The sequence below is a fragment of the Cylas formicarius genome, unplaced genomic scaffold (genome assembly GCF_029955315.1).
Source record: "Cylas formicarius isolate icCylForm1 unplaced genomic scaffold, icCylForm1.1 PGA_scaffold_5__7_contigs__length_24384050, whole genome shotgun sequence".
In the NCBI taxonomy this organism is placed as follows: domain Eukaryota; kingdom Metazoa; phylum Arthropoda; class Insecta; order Coleoptera; family Brentidae; genus Cylas; species Cylas formicarius.
Window position 1 is genome coordinate 11,323,680 of NW_026844341.1, and position 17,972 is coordinate 11,341,651.

The 17,972-nt window shown below is 36.9% G+C and overlaps 1 protein-coding gene across 1 annotated transcript in view; it reads left to right on the top strand.

The window, feature by feature from the left end:
* Positions 1-471: 471 nt before the first annotated feature.
* Positions 472-17,972, top strand: part of LOC132702103 (juvenile hormone esterase-like) — a 30,378-nt gene continuing 12,877 nt past the window's right edge. The window contains exons 1-5 of the mRNA XM_060670533.1: positions 472-533; positions 6,036-6,170; positions 8,363-8,497; positions 16,248-16,790; positions 17,148-17,295. Of these exons, the coding sequence (XP_060526516.1) occupies positions 492-533; positions 6,036-6,170; positions 8,363-8,497; positions 16,248-16,790; positions 17,148-17,295 (1,003 nt within the window). The 5' untranslated portion in view covers positions 472-491. The remainder of the gene's footprint in view (positions 534-6,035; positions 6,171-8,362; positions 8,498-16,247; positions 16,791-17,147; positions 17,296-17,972) is intronic.

Consider the following 17,972-nt stretch of genomic DNA (forward strand, 5'->3'; position numbering starts at 1 on the left):
TGCGTTATTTGCGACATTTTTTCGGACACGTCTTATTTAAAATGCTCTCATTAAAATACAATTTGACGCAAGACTTCAATTTTTTTTTGCAGCCTAATAAGATATATATTTAAAAGAAGACAATTTTTTATCGTGATACTAGAGCTCAGGATGGGAAATTTTGGCGCTAACCTCGTTTCGTCATTGTATCGGTGAGATACTACTACCGAGCAAAACTTTTGTATTATTGATGTTTATTTTAGGAAACTCTTAACGTCATTATATCTTATATTATTAATGGGAATGCCGTTTACTATAATGCTACTAAATGCCCTTTCCGTATATAGGCTAAACAGCATATAAGAATGAATACAAATTCCTCTGTGGTTAAGTACCACTATAGACAATCATAGATTAAAAATCTTCGCTGATGAGATTTCATCTTATCAGCATCCTTATAATGTATTTAAAATGAGTAACTGCTAGCGCTAGCCGCAATTTAGAAAACGAACATGCATCATATACTTTTCAGTGTGGTACTTGTTTCAGTCGCCGTAAGTCACATAAAACCATTTTCATTTTTCTAACGACATGCCCATCTATCGAACAAATTTTATTATGATGAAATAGTGTCGGGGAATTCTGCACGGAAGATTTAATGCACGTTTAAAATTTTATAAAATTGCATTAAAGCATCCTTTTCCTATAACGGCCCTGCAATTGAGATAAATACTACACAAAATATATATTGTTATATATTCCTGGGATGATTAATATTTTAGTATATTGTTTTATAAATTTCATTTCATTTTAGGTGTATGAGAGTTTTAATGCCTTAAATATAAGACAGTAAAAGTAAAACTAATAAACCCTGATTAACTTTGCAGGAATATATGTTCAATGTTTTAAGAGATTTTTGAAATGTAGTATAACAACTTTACTTGGTCACAGGAAAATAGCAGCGAACCTATGTAATCATGTAATTTTGAATGATGTCCTTAAAGCTTTATTTTTGGTGCATTTCGATATTTGCTTAAGTGTTGTGTGAGTAGGGCATTTAATTTATTTCGTTATTTATTTCAGCGATCTATATCATGCAAAAATTAATGACACAATGGTGTGATATTGAGTTACATTTATTGAATAACAGACCGCAAAACTTTTGAACGATATCTGTGTTTTATTTTCCTCCGTGAATTTGTGTTTGACTAGTCACAACTATTACAACTAACGCTTAATACGTAATGTAATAATAGATTTTTAACGTCGCTCATTTCGCTAGGGGCTCGAGAATCCAGTTAAACCAACTCACATTTAAACTTCTATGGGGCCTATAAGTAAATCTTCTAGATTCCTGCAGCGTCTGTTCTTTATAAATCAAAGTGGCTGAAGTTTCGCTAGGTTACTTCAGAGCTTAACTGAAAGTGGCTAGTATTCTACTCTGTACCTGCTTATATATTGAGGGGGCCGGAAATAAAGGAGTGTGATGAAAATTTTCTCGGATGACTGATTCCCATATTGGTGGGTGGTGGATAAGATTGTCTGGTTGCTTATAGATTTCTATAAATTCTCGGATTTTTCATTCATAGAAGAATTGATTATATGCAAGAATTTTAGTTTTATCGGATAAGATTTGATGTTCGGATTCGTGATTATTTTCGGCAACTGCTGGTGAGTTTATTAGTCGTAGTCTTAAGGCTCTCTTTCATGTTCTTTGAGTTGATATTTTTCCTCCGGTCTCTCCAACGTATTCTTTGCCGCATAAGCATGGAATGCTCCAAGATCCTGGTATCCCAAACGGAATTTTGTCTTTGATAAATCGAAGACATTGGGGTGCAATAGTCAAGAATCCCTCTGAAATTTTCTTAGCCATTTGAACTCTATGTACCCTAACATACGTGTTACCATTGAATTGAAAACCACTAAACCTAACATTGGGTCATTATGTCTGGTCACCCTACGCACACAGACCGATCCGTCCCAAAAATCATCAGTTTTCAACTCTTTTCTTTACAGAGCCATAAAACTATCTCGATCAGAGTCACTGAAACCATGAACACCTTACATCTGCTCTTGTCTTTAGCAATTTCCACATTAGAGATATTAAGCGTTCCATCACACCACAAACTTTACCACAATCTTCCTAAGACAATGAGTCCGACAGCAATCCCACACTTGCTATTGTTGTCCTTCCTCATATTCAAACATCACTGACCACATGTCAACAGTTCTTAAGAAATATAACGTCGAAACCAGATTTACCACTTGTCTAAACATCTCTCAACATATTAGATCAGTCAAAGACAGAATTCCCTTTGGGATACCAGGAGTTTACAGAAAAATATCAACTAGACTCAAAGAACATGAAAGAGCCTTTCGAGAATCTATAGAAATCTCTAAGCAACCAAATAATTTTAACCGCGACTCATGCCTCTCAGCAATATGGAAATCAGTCCCCAGACTTAACGGCATATAAAAGCAACGCCAAATGCGCTTCAGAAAACGAAAAAGAAATAAATAAAATAGTTATAATAATAAAAGGGAGAAACGGTAATAAATATATAAATAAATAAAAATAAAACTGGACCGGTAGGTCCTTGCAAATTAGTTGCGCGCTCAGTGTGATTAAGATGGCGGGAGGGCACGATTAATAAAGAAGAAAGTGGCAGACCTCCCAGTCTTTCAGATGGTCTGAGGAACCCGATGTTTTACAATAAAAAAAAATAATTAATTTAAATTAGCACAATTAAACGGAGTAAAGGGAGTAAAAACAAAGATGAAAGTTGGTCTCCGTTATTTAATAGGCGGCAAGAAAAAGAAATTAGAAATCCGCAACGTGGCGGAAGTTGACCGTTCATTTAATAAGGTTAATTTTAAATAATATATTAATAGAAATATATATAACTATTGATAACTCGACAACGATTTCACTCAGTATTACAAAGTAAAGTATTTGTAAACAAATTTTCCGAGAGTGAAACTATCGATTAAATGACCGAGCTTGACAAAACGGAAAATGAGGAAAAAGAAAAAAAATCCTTTTAATAGTATTTCGTCATCAAATCTTACAACATCACCTCGTTTATTCCTGAGCAACTTACAAAGGGTCTAGCTTCTCGCAGATCTACTAAATGGTTAGTTGATGGTTTAAATGTGCTCCAATATCTCGATAACGAAGGAATTACAAAGTTTGGATCCTCCCAAAATACACCGATAGAGGTGCTTTCAAAAGACGGGTGCTCCAAGGAGAGTACGGATGCTCCAAGGACCTTTTAAAATTTCCGCGTATAAGCCGACAAAACTGCAAAACTCCGAATGCGTCCCGAGAAATTTATTGACAGAATCACCAAATGGTCAGCCATTTGATTAGTTAGAATTTAACCATAAATCCGCAAAACGAAGGCTGTGGCAAAAGCCGGTAGGTTAATCACAGGGACTGGCTACAACACTGCTCTTCCACTAAGTAATAAGAAAAGGATACCATACGCTCTGAGTCAGGAGTGAGAAAGATAAGGAGCACCGAGAGAGATGGCGAAACGGAGAGAGAGAAAGCCATAGGCCAATGATACTAGCGGTACAAATATTGCGAACGAGTTAGAAAGATTAGTAATAGCAACTAAAGAAAGCGAATTAAATTACGACTTTTTTTATCCTGACAGCACTGCCATAGACCTCAGAGCAAGTCAGATGTATGACGGGGAGACAGGAAAGAAAGAAAATGATTACAATTTAAATTGCAAACACAGAACTACCCATGGTATTTCACTATAAAACTCTGGTCAAGGGGACATGAGTAATTAAAATATAAGCAGTAAACCTACCGGGATATTTCAGCAATTTGAGTAAGCCCTAGAAATTAGTCGGTTTATCCACCGAAGTGTAAGAAATATTTAAGGAAATATTTTCCTATATCCTCTTCACCTATGCAAAAGGCATCAATAGGCGCGAGCAGCATTCAGATTCGAGAAATATACAGATATGCACTTAGACGAGAAGATTGACAAGAGGACATAGACAAATCCTGGAAAACAAGTGATGCTGGAGAAAAGGCAAACTTAACGTATACTTTTCATCAAATAACTATTGTTCACTCACATAGAAATTTAGTAACAAACGCTTAATAATTTTCCTACATCTAGGTAAACCACAATGGCAATAAAGAAGTCACCATATCAGATCGAATAGGTGACGAAAGGAAACCATATAAACAATATATGTATAGTACATATAAAGGGCTTGTAATCATAACAATAACAGTTGTTAATAAAATTTGCTGAATAAAATAGGTTAACTGAAATATATACTCTTAACAATCCCTTTTAATTTTATCACACTATTTTCTAATAAAAATTCTAAAGTGTTACTCAATGTTTAGCTCCGCCCCGCTCAAACAATATGCAGAGGTACAGAGTGAAATACGAGCCAGTTTCAGTTTAGCTATGAAGAAGGTAACAGGATGATTGGCGAAACGTTAGCAAATTTAATTTATAAACAAATAGTAAATAGAATTTGAAAGACAACAAGGGAAGGCAGAAAAGAAGTCAATACATAACTCGATAAAAAATTGACATGGCGTAAAGTGACATACTGGAAGAAACCTTATAAAATCGAAAGAATGAATCGTTGTTTCCTTCAAAACAGAACACAACAAAAACAAGACAATAGCATTAGTAACCTACTTAATGTTTCATAATATCTGCCCAAGAAAATTAACTTTTTGTAATTGTCAAAATTCCCTGACAAGGTTGCAATAAATCTTGCTTAAATTGTTACTGTCTGATATAAATTAACCAATCTGGTTTTAAATTTATTTATATAAAGCATTGCAGATATTAGAAAATTCTTGCGGCTAGTTTCTCCATGTAGGATTTTAGGGGAAATTGAATTTGAGCCCATAATTAATTGAAAAATTATGCAGTTTTTTCCGATTTGTCCATAATCGCAACATTGCAGTCATTTTCATGTCGATTTACGTATTTACCAAGCTTTTGACATGTTAAACCCATGTAACTCTTCTCACGCTTTCCACATATACAAAAAATTAAACCCGATTTTTCCAAATCCCCATCATCATCATGTTTTTTGGATACATATAAGGCACTCCTTGTATTGTCTCGCCCGAATACACGAGTGAGACGGCCAGGAAGCTCAAATTATCTCTTATCTAATTTTTGATTGTCTTGGTAGACTATTTTCAAACGGAATTTTATTATGTTTCTTAATAACCTCAACTTTTTTGTTAAAATTGTGAGTATTGTTGTGATTGTGTCGCAAATAAGAGGTCCAGATTTATGTTATTATTATTATGGTGTCTTATGGTATATTGTCCAAAAATGGTATACCACTTTTTTATTCCAATTCGATTGTAAACTGTAAACGCGAGTTAAAGGAATTGAACGACTTTAAGTTACCTATTGGAATTGCAGCGCTAATATCATAAATAAAAAACAAGGAATGTGAATGGGTAGTTTAGAATTACAATTACTAAATACATTGTTACTACTTATATTGTTTTGTTTTTAATGATGTGGTTTTGGAAGAACCCGCCATTGGTTTTATAGAGCTTACCCAATATGTAATGTATTTTTTTCTGTTCTGTGTTCTTCCTTTGCTTATAAACGCTTAACCTGAAACCAAACGTTGGAAAAAATCACATATTTCATATATTGTTCTAGAACCGAACACTACCATGCAAATTACAACTCAGCTACACACTCGACATTAAATTTTATTTTTTTTATTATATTGCATTTCCATATTATATATTATAATAAATTAAATCACAATTGCAATATGACGTATCTATTATGAAAACTGCGAACATGACGATTTTTATAATTATATATTATCTCAGTTCGAATAAAATGCTTTTTGTAATTTCGATTTGTAATGGAATAATTAACTCTAATGTCGAATTATTTCATTTTTTGGAAAAACATTGTTGTTTTCTTAAAGAAGCGAATGTTCTCTCCGTATGCTGTTTTATTGTTGCACTGAGTGTGAAAACTAACCGAGACTAATCTACAGTTCTTTCAAAAACCGCTTTTTGTTTTAAGCTGGCGCAAGATTTGATCGTCGATCTTCCAGATGGAACAATTCGAGGATCCGAGATCACTTTCCAGGAGAAGAGTTATTACGCTTATAGAGGAATTCCTTTTGCAGCTCCACCTATCGGAAAACTACGGTTTCAGGTAAAGTAACAGTAATATATTGGAGAACAAATGTTAAAAAGTCATAATTGTGCACATTTTCGACCACAGAAAAAATTGAGGCTTATATTCAATGTAAACGTGCATATTTTGCCAGTTTCGAAATTTTATTGCAATCAGTTAACAATTTTTTGTAAGCAAACGAATGTTACAAAAGTTATTATTTGGAATTAGATGGGAGTAGAGTTGCTAAAATGAGTTGATACATCTGAAATGTTAGGTGTTTATCTTGAATGGGGCAGTGTTTTCTTTTAAAATTTGCAAACTACGAGAATATACTAAAGTTAAGTAAGCTAAGTAATTACAAAAAGGGTTGCTAGTGGATTTGTAATTTCAGTTCGCTCTTCCAACCTCAGAGAATGCTAACCAAGGTTAAGTTTGTCTTGGCCAGTCAGATTTGTTTCATAAAAAATGCAAGGGTGTGCATTTTCAATGTTTATAAGATAGAATAACATTTATGTAGTATTTTTTGTTATTAAAAGAGTCGAAGACAAATACCAAATTATACGTTTTCAATTTTTACAAAACAGGTTAAGTCAGTTAAGACAATCTAACACCTGAATCGTATTCTCTGATGCTGGAAGTATCATCGAAAAAGAAAAAATACCGATAACTACTTCTGGTGACACAAAACGAAAAAGAATTGGTTAGTTGGTTTTGCAATTTGCAATTACAGGGATCAATAAACAATTTGGACGACTAAAAGGTTATATCGTAAAGTTTAGATGAATTGTAATGATAGTTTTGGATAAACTTCGTAATTCAGTTTTCAAAACCTAAACACCTCGAACCATTCCTAAATTAGGGTCATACTAATTTGAAAAAATGTGACAGCGGTGTTACTTCAGATAGTAAGAGGCTCTACAGCTTCCCATGTTCTTTCGAGTACTTCAATCAGATGTTCGACGCACTTTCTCCATTTTTCACATTTGAAAGAAACCTTCAGCGTCCTTTAGTTTAAAAGTGCTCCAGCCATATGCAAACACATTTCAACTAATCCATGTTCAACTATTTATGCCACTCCGAACGTTGAATTTTGGTGGCGAAGAGTTTTGAAGAGCTTATTAATCTGCTTCTCAGCCACAAATTCAAACCATCCATAATTCAAATTTAACACTAAACGCTAAACCACAGCGTTAACTACCTGTCCTTCTACCTACCACCCTCGGGACCCTTGATAATCATCGTAGATACAATACTGTTGTTTGTTTTAAAAATAATGCATTCAAATTTACTGGGCTTGTCTCATATCATAATAAATTAGCAAATTTGTGATCTTTGTTTAATTAAATATATAAAATTAAAGAAGTAATAATTATTGTTACCTAAGAAAGATATAACAAATTATTTTAGCAATTGGCAATATTGAACTGAGGTAGGTGGCTTTTACTTGATGAAAATCCATTTATCAAAATAAATAAGAACTAAAAGTTCAGATTTTCAGGAAATTATATATTTTTACATGACAATTGTTTCGGCAATACCGTGGCTCTATCAAATGTCATCATTTGATAAAGACACGGTTTTGTCGAAACAATTGTCATGTAAAAATATATAATTTCTTGAAAATCTGAACTTTTAGTTCTTATTTATTTTGAATTGGGTATATGATGGCGATAACACCATAGTGGGATATAACCATAATGACACTAATCATTAATCAAGAACTATAGAGCCTTAAAAGTACATTGGGTTATCACGAAAGAAGAAACGACTGTTAATTTGCAATCTCTAACGGGCCTGCTCTTTCTTGGATAAGCTCTGTTGCTCAATTCGCAGAACAATTGAATCTTCCAACACAACAAAATTAAGCAATGATTAATAAGACCATACTGTCTTATAGTCACCCACCAGATAGAGGTTTGCTGTATCCTGTTGACATAAAAAAATATTTAATTAAGGTATATTTGGGATCATTTACTTAATATATCATCTTTTTGGTCATTTCGGCAAAAACAGCTGTCTGGTCAACGAACTGAATTGATTAAATTTTTACGCGAACAAAGAGCTTCCAAATCAGATCATGTATTATGCTAAACGTAGGTAAGAAAAATATGCGCGTTTGCCAGATTAGCCACTTTAATATTGACTCTGTAGTTTGATATAAATTTGTGACACTTTTATTGTAATTTCGATGTTTATATACGATATATAGGATATTTTTTTGTTTTCAGGGTCCGGTACCTCCTAAACCGTGGGATGGCATTTTGGAGGCCAACGAAACACAAAGTTGTTGTATATCTATGTCGCCAGATGACCAGATGAGTGAAGACTGTTTGTATCTGAATGTATACACCCCTGCAAGAAAGGCGAGTACAAATTGTTTTGAGTAAGACCGCTTGTCCCATGATAGATGGAATATAAGACATTTGGGGAAAGAGACTTACTGAAAATTTGGTCACATGGGTTTTTGACTCTGTTCGCTCAATCTCTAGTGAAGGAGACAACCAATAAATTGTTCCATTTTACTTTCAGTTATGTACAATATTCTTCTATACCTAATTTTTACGGTTTTCGATATACTAGAGTTTAATTTTGTATTGGTGGGCTTGTTCTATCGTGAGTACTGGTTTCCTTTAGATATGCCGGGTAAAAGAAACTTCTCGCAGTTGACTCATAAAGGGAAAATAAAAGCTGCAAATGGAAATTCGACAGATGGGCTTTGATTAGCTTAGTGCATAGGATATTTCACATATAAGTTATTCTGAAAGATGCTTTTTGAACTTCAATTTAAAAAGTTTTTTTATCTTGTTTTTGCTAAAAGCTAAAATAGGACTCTAAAGTTACTATTTTTAAAAAAACCATAACTGAACCCATCCAAATTAAATTATATTTTCAAACAAACACGATAATTATTATTACATAGTTTCAATTTTCAAAACCTCCAACTTCCAAACATTTTTTATAAATTTCGCTTAACTCTAATTTCATCCGTCGTCCTAATACATTCCTTGGTACCTTTTGAAAAGCATTTTGAATTTTTGCATTTAAATGGTCAACGTCAATTGAGACAGTTATATACACGCTATTTTAAGTGTTTCTCAAAGACAAAAAAAGGTTTGTGTTGTTAGGTCTGGCCATTTTGGCGACCAAAGTACGGGTACTTGAGTACCAGTCCAATCCATCAGCAGTATCTTTAAATTTTGCTACTTGTTTCTAGTTGAACCATGTTGTGGTTCCAATTACTCCATTTATATATCCTCATCTTGGACACACTATATACGGTGGAGTATAATATTTAAACTATGAAACTCAAGAACTTCCGGAAGCTTCTCTTGTGAAAACTATAGATATGTTCTAACGTATATAGATATGGACAGTGAACGGATTACAATGTGAACATGAAGAAAGTTTTGCTCGACTTATCCGCACTACAGATAAATCTGAGAAAGTTTGTAGGAATAGAAATTATGGTTGAAGAAATGTTTCCGATTTAATCTTTCTTTTTCATATAAATAACTTTCTGTGCTTCCCTTCAATTCATTTTTTTTTCACTTATTAAATATATATTATCATTTTTTAATAAATTAGGCTATTACGATATTTTCTTAAAAAAACATTTTCTCGAATGGTTTTTGATAATGATTACAAAAACGTCTATTCACGAATTCTGTGTAAGATGGCGAGCTCATCATTTTGTACAATATATATCGCCGAGATGATTGGTAAGAAGTTTTGAAACAATAATTTTAAAAAATCAACGCAACTTTTCGTCGGTAAAAATATACTAGATTAGTAAAGAAAACTCAAAAAGCTATGCGACCAAATTTTCAGTACGTTACTACGTTCCGTTTTACGAAAACGTCTACTGTTTCCGTAAGACGCCCTGTATTTGTATTTAAAACTCGTGTCTTTAAAAGCAAATCAATTGAATGAATTCAATTCAAACTCCACTGCAAAATGTTAATTTGATTTTTACGATTACTCAGTGTTTTTTAAGCCAAGTTAACTAGATACGCCAGGATTTTTTAGAAACTTTCGTGATTTTTCTGCAATGATTTTATTATATCCATTAATAATTTTCAGTTCATGAAATTGACGAAAAACTGACGAATCTATGCGATGAGAAGTGAAAAAGTGCAAATTATTGATGATTCTAATTAACTACATGTAATAAACCAGTTTTCGAAATCTAATTTGTAGCTACTAATAATATTGATGGTTGATAATTTGCTGTTTGGTCATCACTTCTTAATTAATAACAATTATTTCTCTTTAAACTTCGTTTCAACATTTGGCATAAAAATTTAGAAAGATACTGATTCAAGCAATTGTCAATCGCTATCCTTTCAAGGTTATAAGAGTATTGAATATTGAAATTTATTTTGACGACGTATTCTTCAATAACGTTTGGATTAGCATTGTTTAAGTTTATAGAGTATGTAAACTTCAAGATAGTGCCCACATATACCCAGTATTTCTAGTAATTCCTTTCACGCGATCCTCTATTTATTAAGGCTAGGAAAAGCATTTAAGTAAGTTATAAAACACACTATGAAGTGAAAGACCGAGATTTAAGCCAGAAACGATTTATTGGTTGCATAACAAATAAAAAAAAACTTCTGGAGTGAATTAATGACAGCCAGCTAGGAGATAATTCCTCATCTAAACACAGCATACATATGCTTTTAGCCGATTGCAGTGGTACTTGGGACTCTCGTCTGTCTCAGTCCCGGTAGACTCTGCCAAAGCCTACAAAATGGCCTCCCGATCCATTTATTGAGTTCGGTCTTCAATACACAGGCCAACATTATTTAAACTTTTGAAAGTTGATTTCAGTCTGACATTTGATTTTGTTTAATTTGGGCCACTTAAATTAAAATTTGATAAACATTTTTCTCTATCACGTAAGGTTTTTTATCAACACTAAAAGAAGTAATAAATGAAAATCTCGGTTGATTATTTTTATTAGTATAAGAACAAAAACCAAATTAAAAAATTTAAATTAAATAACAAAGTTAAGTCCACTTATTTTTGGAAGATCTCTCACTCTTGGCCAAACAACTTCGTTTAGTGGATTTTAATGTCCCTTTTTAATGCCCGCAGTAATCTGCAATCATTGGAATGTTCTTTGATATGTGCAGTCCATTTCTATTATACTTTGATGGAACTTCCCGCCTTGCTCCTTACAACACCAAGATTTTAAGAAAAGTATATTGCATCCCATTTTTCTAAATTTCTATAACATGTTTTCCACAATGTCTCTGTAATCTGTAATTTGTTGTTTCCTAGAAAACATAACAAAATATCAATAAATGAAACCCATGCAGCCATATCAGATTCGATCATGGTACTCACAAACTGTTGATCTTCTATTAATTGCCTTATTTATTGGTATTGGTATTGGTATTGGTATTAAAGGGGGGCGCCCTCGCGGCGGGCGTCCAAGCACTTAGGCCACCAGATGGGCCCGTTGTGCCCCCAGGCCGCTCTAGAGGGCGTCCAGAATGCCGCCCCTCCTGTAGAAGGTCAGCAACTCCTTTAGCCCAATACCGTGCACTGAGTCCGGATCGATCAGGGCCTTTCCGAAGACTCCCAATCTTGCCCATGTCAAGGCAGGGCACTCGGTGAGCAGATGATACGGGGTCTCCTCCCCTTCCATGCACCACCTACACTCCGGGTCGTCTCCAATGCCTAGCAAGCAGAGATGCCTCCTAAGCCTGCAATGTCCTGTGTAGGCCCCTGTTAGTGCTCTACACTCCCTCCTGGTCAGTCTAAGCAGCTCCCTGGTCCGAGGAAGGGCGGGCCCATCCATCATAAGCCTCGCCCGCCTCATTCCCGGAGCAACTCTCCAGCCCCCGCGGCCCGGTCTCTCGCCCAGGCTTCGAGAGCTCCCCGCCTCACACACGGGGCGATCCCCAAGCGGGGCTCTGGCCCTATATGCCTATGCGAGGAGCCCTCCCTGGCTAAGGCGTCCGCTGCCTCATTGCCCCGGACACCGGTGTGACCCGGGACCCAGACCAACGTGACCTTTCTCTCCTCAGCCACCCTCCTCAGTACCCCTTTGCACTCCTTTATCAACAAGGAGCGCGTACGCACTGACTTCAGCGCCATGAGTGCAGCCCTACTATCCGAGCAGAAGAAGACTCTCCTGCTTCCGTAGTTGAGCCGAAGCACCTCTCTGGCCGCCATCAATAAAGCGAAAATTTCCGCCTGAAACACAGTGCAGTACTGACCCAGAGGGACCGACAAGCTTGATCCCGTTGTCTCGCAGTACGCTCCAGCTCCGACCAGATCTCCCATTCTGGACCCGTCCGTGTACCAGACAAGTCCATCCCAGGAGCCGACTCTGCCCTCTCTCCAATCTTCCCTTGATGGAAAGAGAAAGGTCAATTTATCAAAGAAGGTCATCTCGGGGATGTCGGCATGCCCATGACTCCGCGATCCCCGCGACAGCCCTCTAAAATGTCGTACGGACCCCGATTGAAGGTTCCCTCCCTCCAGAGCCCGCAGCTCGCCAGCCTCACAGCTGTCCTGGCCGCCTCCATCTGCACCCGATCAGCCAGAGAGGGCAGCCCCACCAGAGCCTCCAGGGCCCTCGTGGGCGCCGTTCTCATGGCGCCCGTTATGCAGAGGCAAGCCAATCTCTGCAGTCTGTCAAGAACTAGCCTTGCTCCCGCTCTTTTGATCCCCGGCCACCATGCCACTGCCCCATGCGTGAGCATAGGCACCACCATGGTACCGTAGATCCACTGCATGATCTTCGGCCCCAGGCCCCAAGTGCCCCCTACCGCTCTCCGGCACGCCCACAGAGCTCCAAAGGCCGACCTGGTCCTTGATCTTATATGTTCCTGGAAGGTCAACTTAGAGTCCAACCATACGCCCAAGTACTTGACACTTCCGCTTGCAGAAAGAGGCACCCCATCCATCGAAATGTTGAGGCTGCACTCCATCTTCCTTTTCCTAGTGAAGGTGACCATCTCCACCTTGCCAGGATTGACAGCCAACTTGCTGTCCAGGCACCATTGTGAGAATCTTGCCAATGCCCCGTTCAGGAGCCCCTGCATCCTCCTCACGTCCGTCCCCTGCGTCATTATCACAAGGTCGTCTGCATATGCCTGAGCATAAACCCCGTGTTCTTCCCTCAGAATATGCAATATCTCGTTCACCACTAGGCACCACAGGAACGGGGACAAGACCCCGCCCTGTGGACAACCCCGTCATGAACCGATGGAGACCTGCTCCCCATCCAGTCTTGCCTCGACCCTCCTGTCGGTTAGCATGGAGCGGATCCACCTTAAAATGGCCGTTACCACTCCAGTACTCTCCACCGCCCTGCAGATCGAGTACAGGGCCGTGTTATTGAAAGCCCCTTCGATGTCAGCGAACACGCATACCGACAGCCGTCCCGAGCCCATACCCTCCTCCAACCTGGAAGTCAGATGGTGAAGAGCTGAGCCCACAGACCCGCCACTTCGGTACGCATGCTGAGCTGGCTCTAAAGGGGCCTCCAGCTCCACCCAGTCCCTCAGATACCGGTCCACCAGTCTCTCCAGAGTCTTCATAATGAAGCTGGTGAGGCAAACAGGCCGGTACGACTTCGGGTCTGTGTAGTCACTCTTCCCTATTATTAATTGCCTTATTCGAGGACCTACAAAAATTCATTCCTTTCATTTGAGAGAGCGGGAAACATGGACCACCTTTATTTAAAGCAGCTTTAACGTATCGCTTCATCAATCCTAATTTATTATGCAACGGTGGTAATAAATTAACCCTTTCTGGTCAGTTCGTTTTTACCCAATGTTGTTTTTACTATCGCACTCACACAAAAAAATAGGGATCTTGATTTTCTCAAACAGTAGTGTCAGATATTCGTAGTATTCTTTCATTTACACAGAATGATCAACAGGTATAGAAACAAGAACATGCAAAATCTATGCCAGTGGCATAACTATTTCAATTTTTTAAAGTGTAATGTTCATATTTTTAAAACAATAAATATGACATCATAAAAATTAATTAAAAAATACTTGGTGGGAGCTAATAGGAAAACGTTGTTTTCCTATTAGCTTATAACTCCAAAAATATGAAAAATACCAACAAAATTTTTGATGGCCTGAGTAATCTCTCTGTATTCCTACAAATAGAAAAAAACTATCTGTTGAGCTTCTCATGACCACATATCAATATAACATAATTCTCAGAGGCACCAGATATATGTGCCTACTTAAAGCCCTTGTCCGCTTTGTGAACAAGACTGTTGCGAGAGGTCCAAAAAGGTTTTCTATAAGAGAATTAAGTATTCTTAGGCATGACTCTTGTTGGCCGTTGCCGGCTTCTTTCAGGGCTTCCAGCTTCGCAATAGAGCGACTCTGCAGGCCTCGAGACTTAACTTTAAATGTAATGCTCCAGTTCTAGGAGGACCTCAATCGACGTTGTCGTCGCTGTTTTCAAAAAGCATTTACAAGTGTGGTCGTTAACATCCAATACAAGATCCAAGATCTAATAAAAGCTTAATTAAAAATATGTTAAGAACGACAAGAAATTGTTTAATGCATTTAAAAGATTTTCAACCTCGGAAAAGCCGATTTTTACTGGAATCACTTTGAAATGAAGAACCTACTATTAGTCCAAGAAAGAGGGGTTTTAAGTTGATATCTGCAGGTTTAATATAGATTTTGATCCAGTAAGTTGCCAAAAAGCTGATTTCGACTGGAATCTGAATCCAGAAGAACTATTAACCATTTCTAGTGGAGAGAGGGGTTTGAAGTTCATATCTTCAGGTTTATTGTGGATATCGATGCAACAAGCGGCGAAGAACCAAATTTTGAGCAAAATCTCATTAAAATCGGCAACTATTTGATCCGTAAAGTGCGATTCTAAGTTAGTATCAGCTAATTGGTTTATGTTTTTGTAACAATAATTGCTAAAGATGCCGAATTTGATTTAAATTTGATACTAATTGACAGAAAAAGGTAACTATTTAGATATATAGATAATTTTATTCACAAATCCCAGTGGATGTTTCGTCAGGAAAAAAATGCATTCTAGAATATTACCAAGATATATGAAATTATATGAATAAACGATACGATAGACACACATATAGTAGTACGGTATGTTAGGACAGTTAACAAATGAATATATTCGTCAGGAGACTCTCATAATGTACGCTTGAAATTCTTTCAAAAAGTAGTAAACATTGACTGACAGAAACTTCCTGATGCACTTTTTGAACTCTCTTACAGATGCTTGAAGGAAGCAAATTATGATATCTTATTAGTCCTCCTTATTCCTACGTCACTCCTCGACTTCTTATAAAACATGTGGTTGGGTTTTGGCTTTAGAAGTTGTTCTCTATTTCGTTTTTTATAACCTTGGCCATCAATTTGTTTCTTATGGGAATCTTTTTTCTTTTTTATTAACAGTATTTTAAATAAGTATACAAAGCACTGTTAGTATTTTATACTTTACAAAAGTATTTGCAACAGAACCTGAGGTTTTAAGCTGGTATACCGTTTTAGTAACAATGTGACAAGAAAAGGTAACGATATCGAACAGATTACAATCAAAAACGACTTCTCTGCCCCAAATTGCTACGAACACAGCATCAAACTAGATATGACCCTAAAACCTACCTTTCTGGCTCAAATATTTGCCTTTTTTTGTCTATTTAATTCCATTCAAAGTCCTAGACATATTTTAACTAAAGTGACATCAAAATTGTAGATATCATCTTAAACCATCGTTTTCTGTTCCAAATAGTCACTTTTTCTCGTCAATTGCTATGAAATTCCAGTGAAAGTCCCCATCATTCGCTACTTATTGTGCCGAAAGCCATAAAAAACCTGCAGCTATGAACTCAAAACCCCTCTTTCTGGAACAAATTTTTTACTTGATCTCAAATAGATTCCACAGATTCAAATAGAAGCTCAAGCTCAAATGGAATAAGATTAGCTTATACTGTTGCTTATGGAATCTGCTGATGATTGGAACTTGGTTAATGAAACAAGCGTCCAGAACGTTGTATTAGTTGTATACATAGTTTATAGTACTTAATCCCTCTTCCTTTCTTTAAAGGCATTTTTCTAAATTTTTGGCAATTTCTATTTTTTTTAGATCACCGAGAAATTGCCCGTATTGTTCTGGATATACGGAGGTGGTTTCACCATTGGATGCACATCCGACGTTACAACTGGACCTTTTTATCTCCTAGACGAGGACGTGATAATCGTCTATGCCAACTATAGGCTGGGATTGTACGGGTTCCTATCCACCGAAGATGATGTAGTTTTGGGCAATGCAGGATTGAAGGACCAGTTGCTTGCGATGAAGTGGACTAAGAACAATATCGCTCTTTTTGGTGGAGATCCGGAAAAAATAACCATATTTGGCGAAAGTGCAGGCGGTATTTCAGTGGGAGCGCATGTTGTCAACACCAAGTCTGCAGGGCTGTACAGAGCTGCAATTTGCGAGAGCGGCTGTTCGCTGACTTATATTCAAGAAGTTTCAACTCAGACTAACGCCCGGCAAGCCGCTTACGACTACGCGAAATACGTAGATCCAACGATTTCCGAAGAAAACACGACCACGGAAATTCGAGATTTCTTACAAAGCCTGCCGGCCAACGTGTTGACTCCTGCCTACAGCGCAAACAGTCGCGTAAGTACAAGGTACCCGTACTAAAACGTCGTATAACGTGCATAATGTCCTCTAATCTTATCTTGTTAGCAACAGTGCAGTTTGAATTTTTGCATGGTACGGCGAAAAACTTAATTTAATAAAATTCATTGCTAAGATTGTGAAGAAAAATTATTTTTTCAGTTTTATAAAAAATAAAATTTGTACTATACATTGAAAAAACTTACCCTGTATAGTATCGTCAAAAAAAATTATCACTACTTCATTTTTGTGATAAAATATCGCGAAAACTTCCAATGGGTTATACAACATCCCACAGCTGCGCTGTGACCACGGGGTATTTAGGTGCATTCACCAAATTGGTGTAATTTATTATAGACGGGAATATCCATTGAAGTTGAACACGAAGATGCTTACGTCACAGACCTGAGTTTTCCCCTGCTCGAGTCTGGAAACTTCAATCAAGTTCCCGTAATAGTTGGGACCACATCTGCGGAAACAGTACCTCTATTTGCTGTTCTTGGCGGTAAGTGACAAGTACCTAATTAGATTTTAAGTATATTGCAAAAACAATTCTTTTAACACCCAGACAACGTTTGGAAACCATAATCAAGTTTCGATGATCGTCTGCTTCAAATACTTATTACAGGACTGCCACTTTGCCACTGAAACTCTATTTCCATAATCCACAAACAGTTACACTAAAGAATCGAAATAATGTTTTTCTACTCTTTATTCTAAAATACCACAAAAAAAAATTAAGCGCCGCTATAAATTTCAGCTTCGTCAGGGGTCGGATATTTTCGGTAGATTTTGACAATGACAAATTAGCATGTTTGTTAATTCTGACTGATGTCATACTTCACTAAGTGACCATATTAGTGCTGTTTCGCAAAAACGTTCCAAGCAAAATATCAACATGTTGTAAAAAATAATACTTTTTTTTTGTCACAGTTGTTTGTCTTAACTCTTAACTTTCAGTTCAGCTCTGAAGAAACCAACAGGATGATTGGAGAAACGTTAGCAAGTTCAACTCAGCACCAACCCACGCACGAGGAATCCATTACTTTTGTAAATAGTTATAATATTCCTCATTATCTAGGAAACTCATCTCCTGTTCCACGAAAAGAGGACAATTCTTGAATAGACCTCTTTTCGTCAGTTATCGGGTGTTACTTCCTCAATGACTTAAAGTGTTTCATT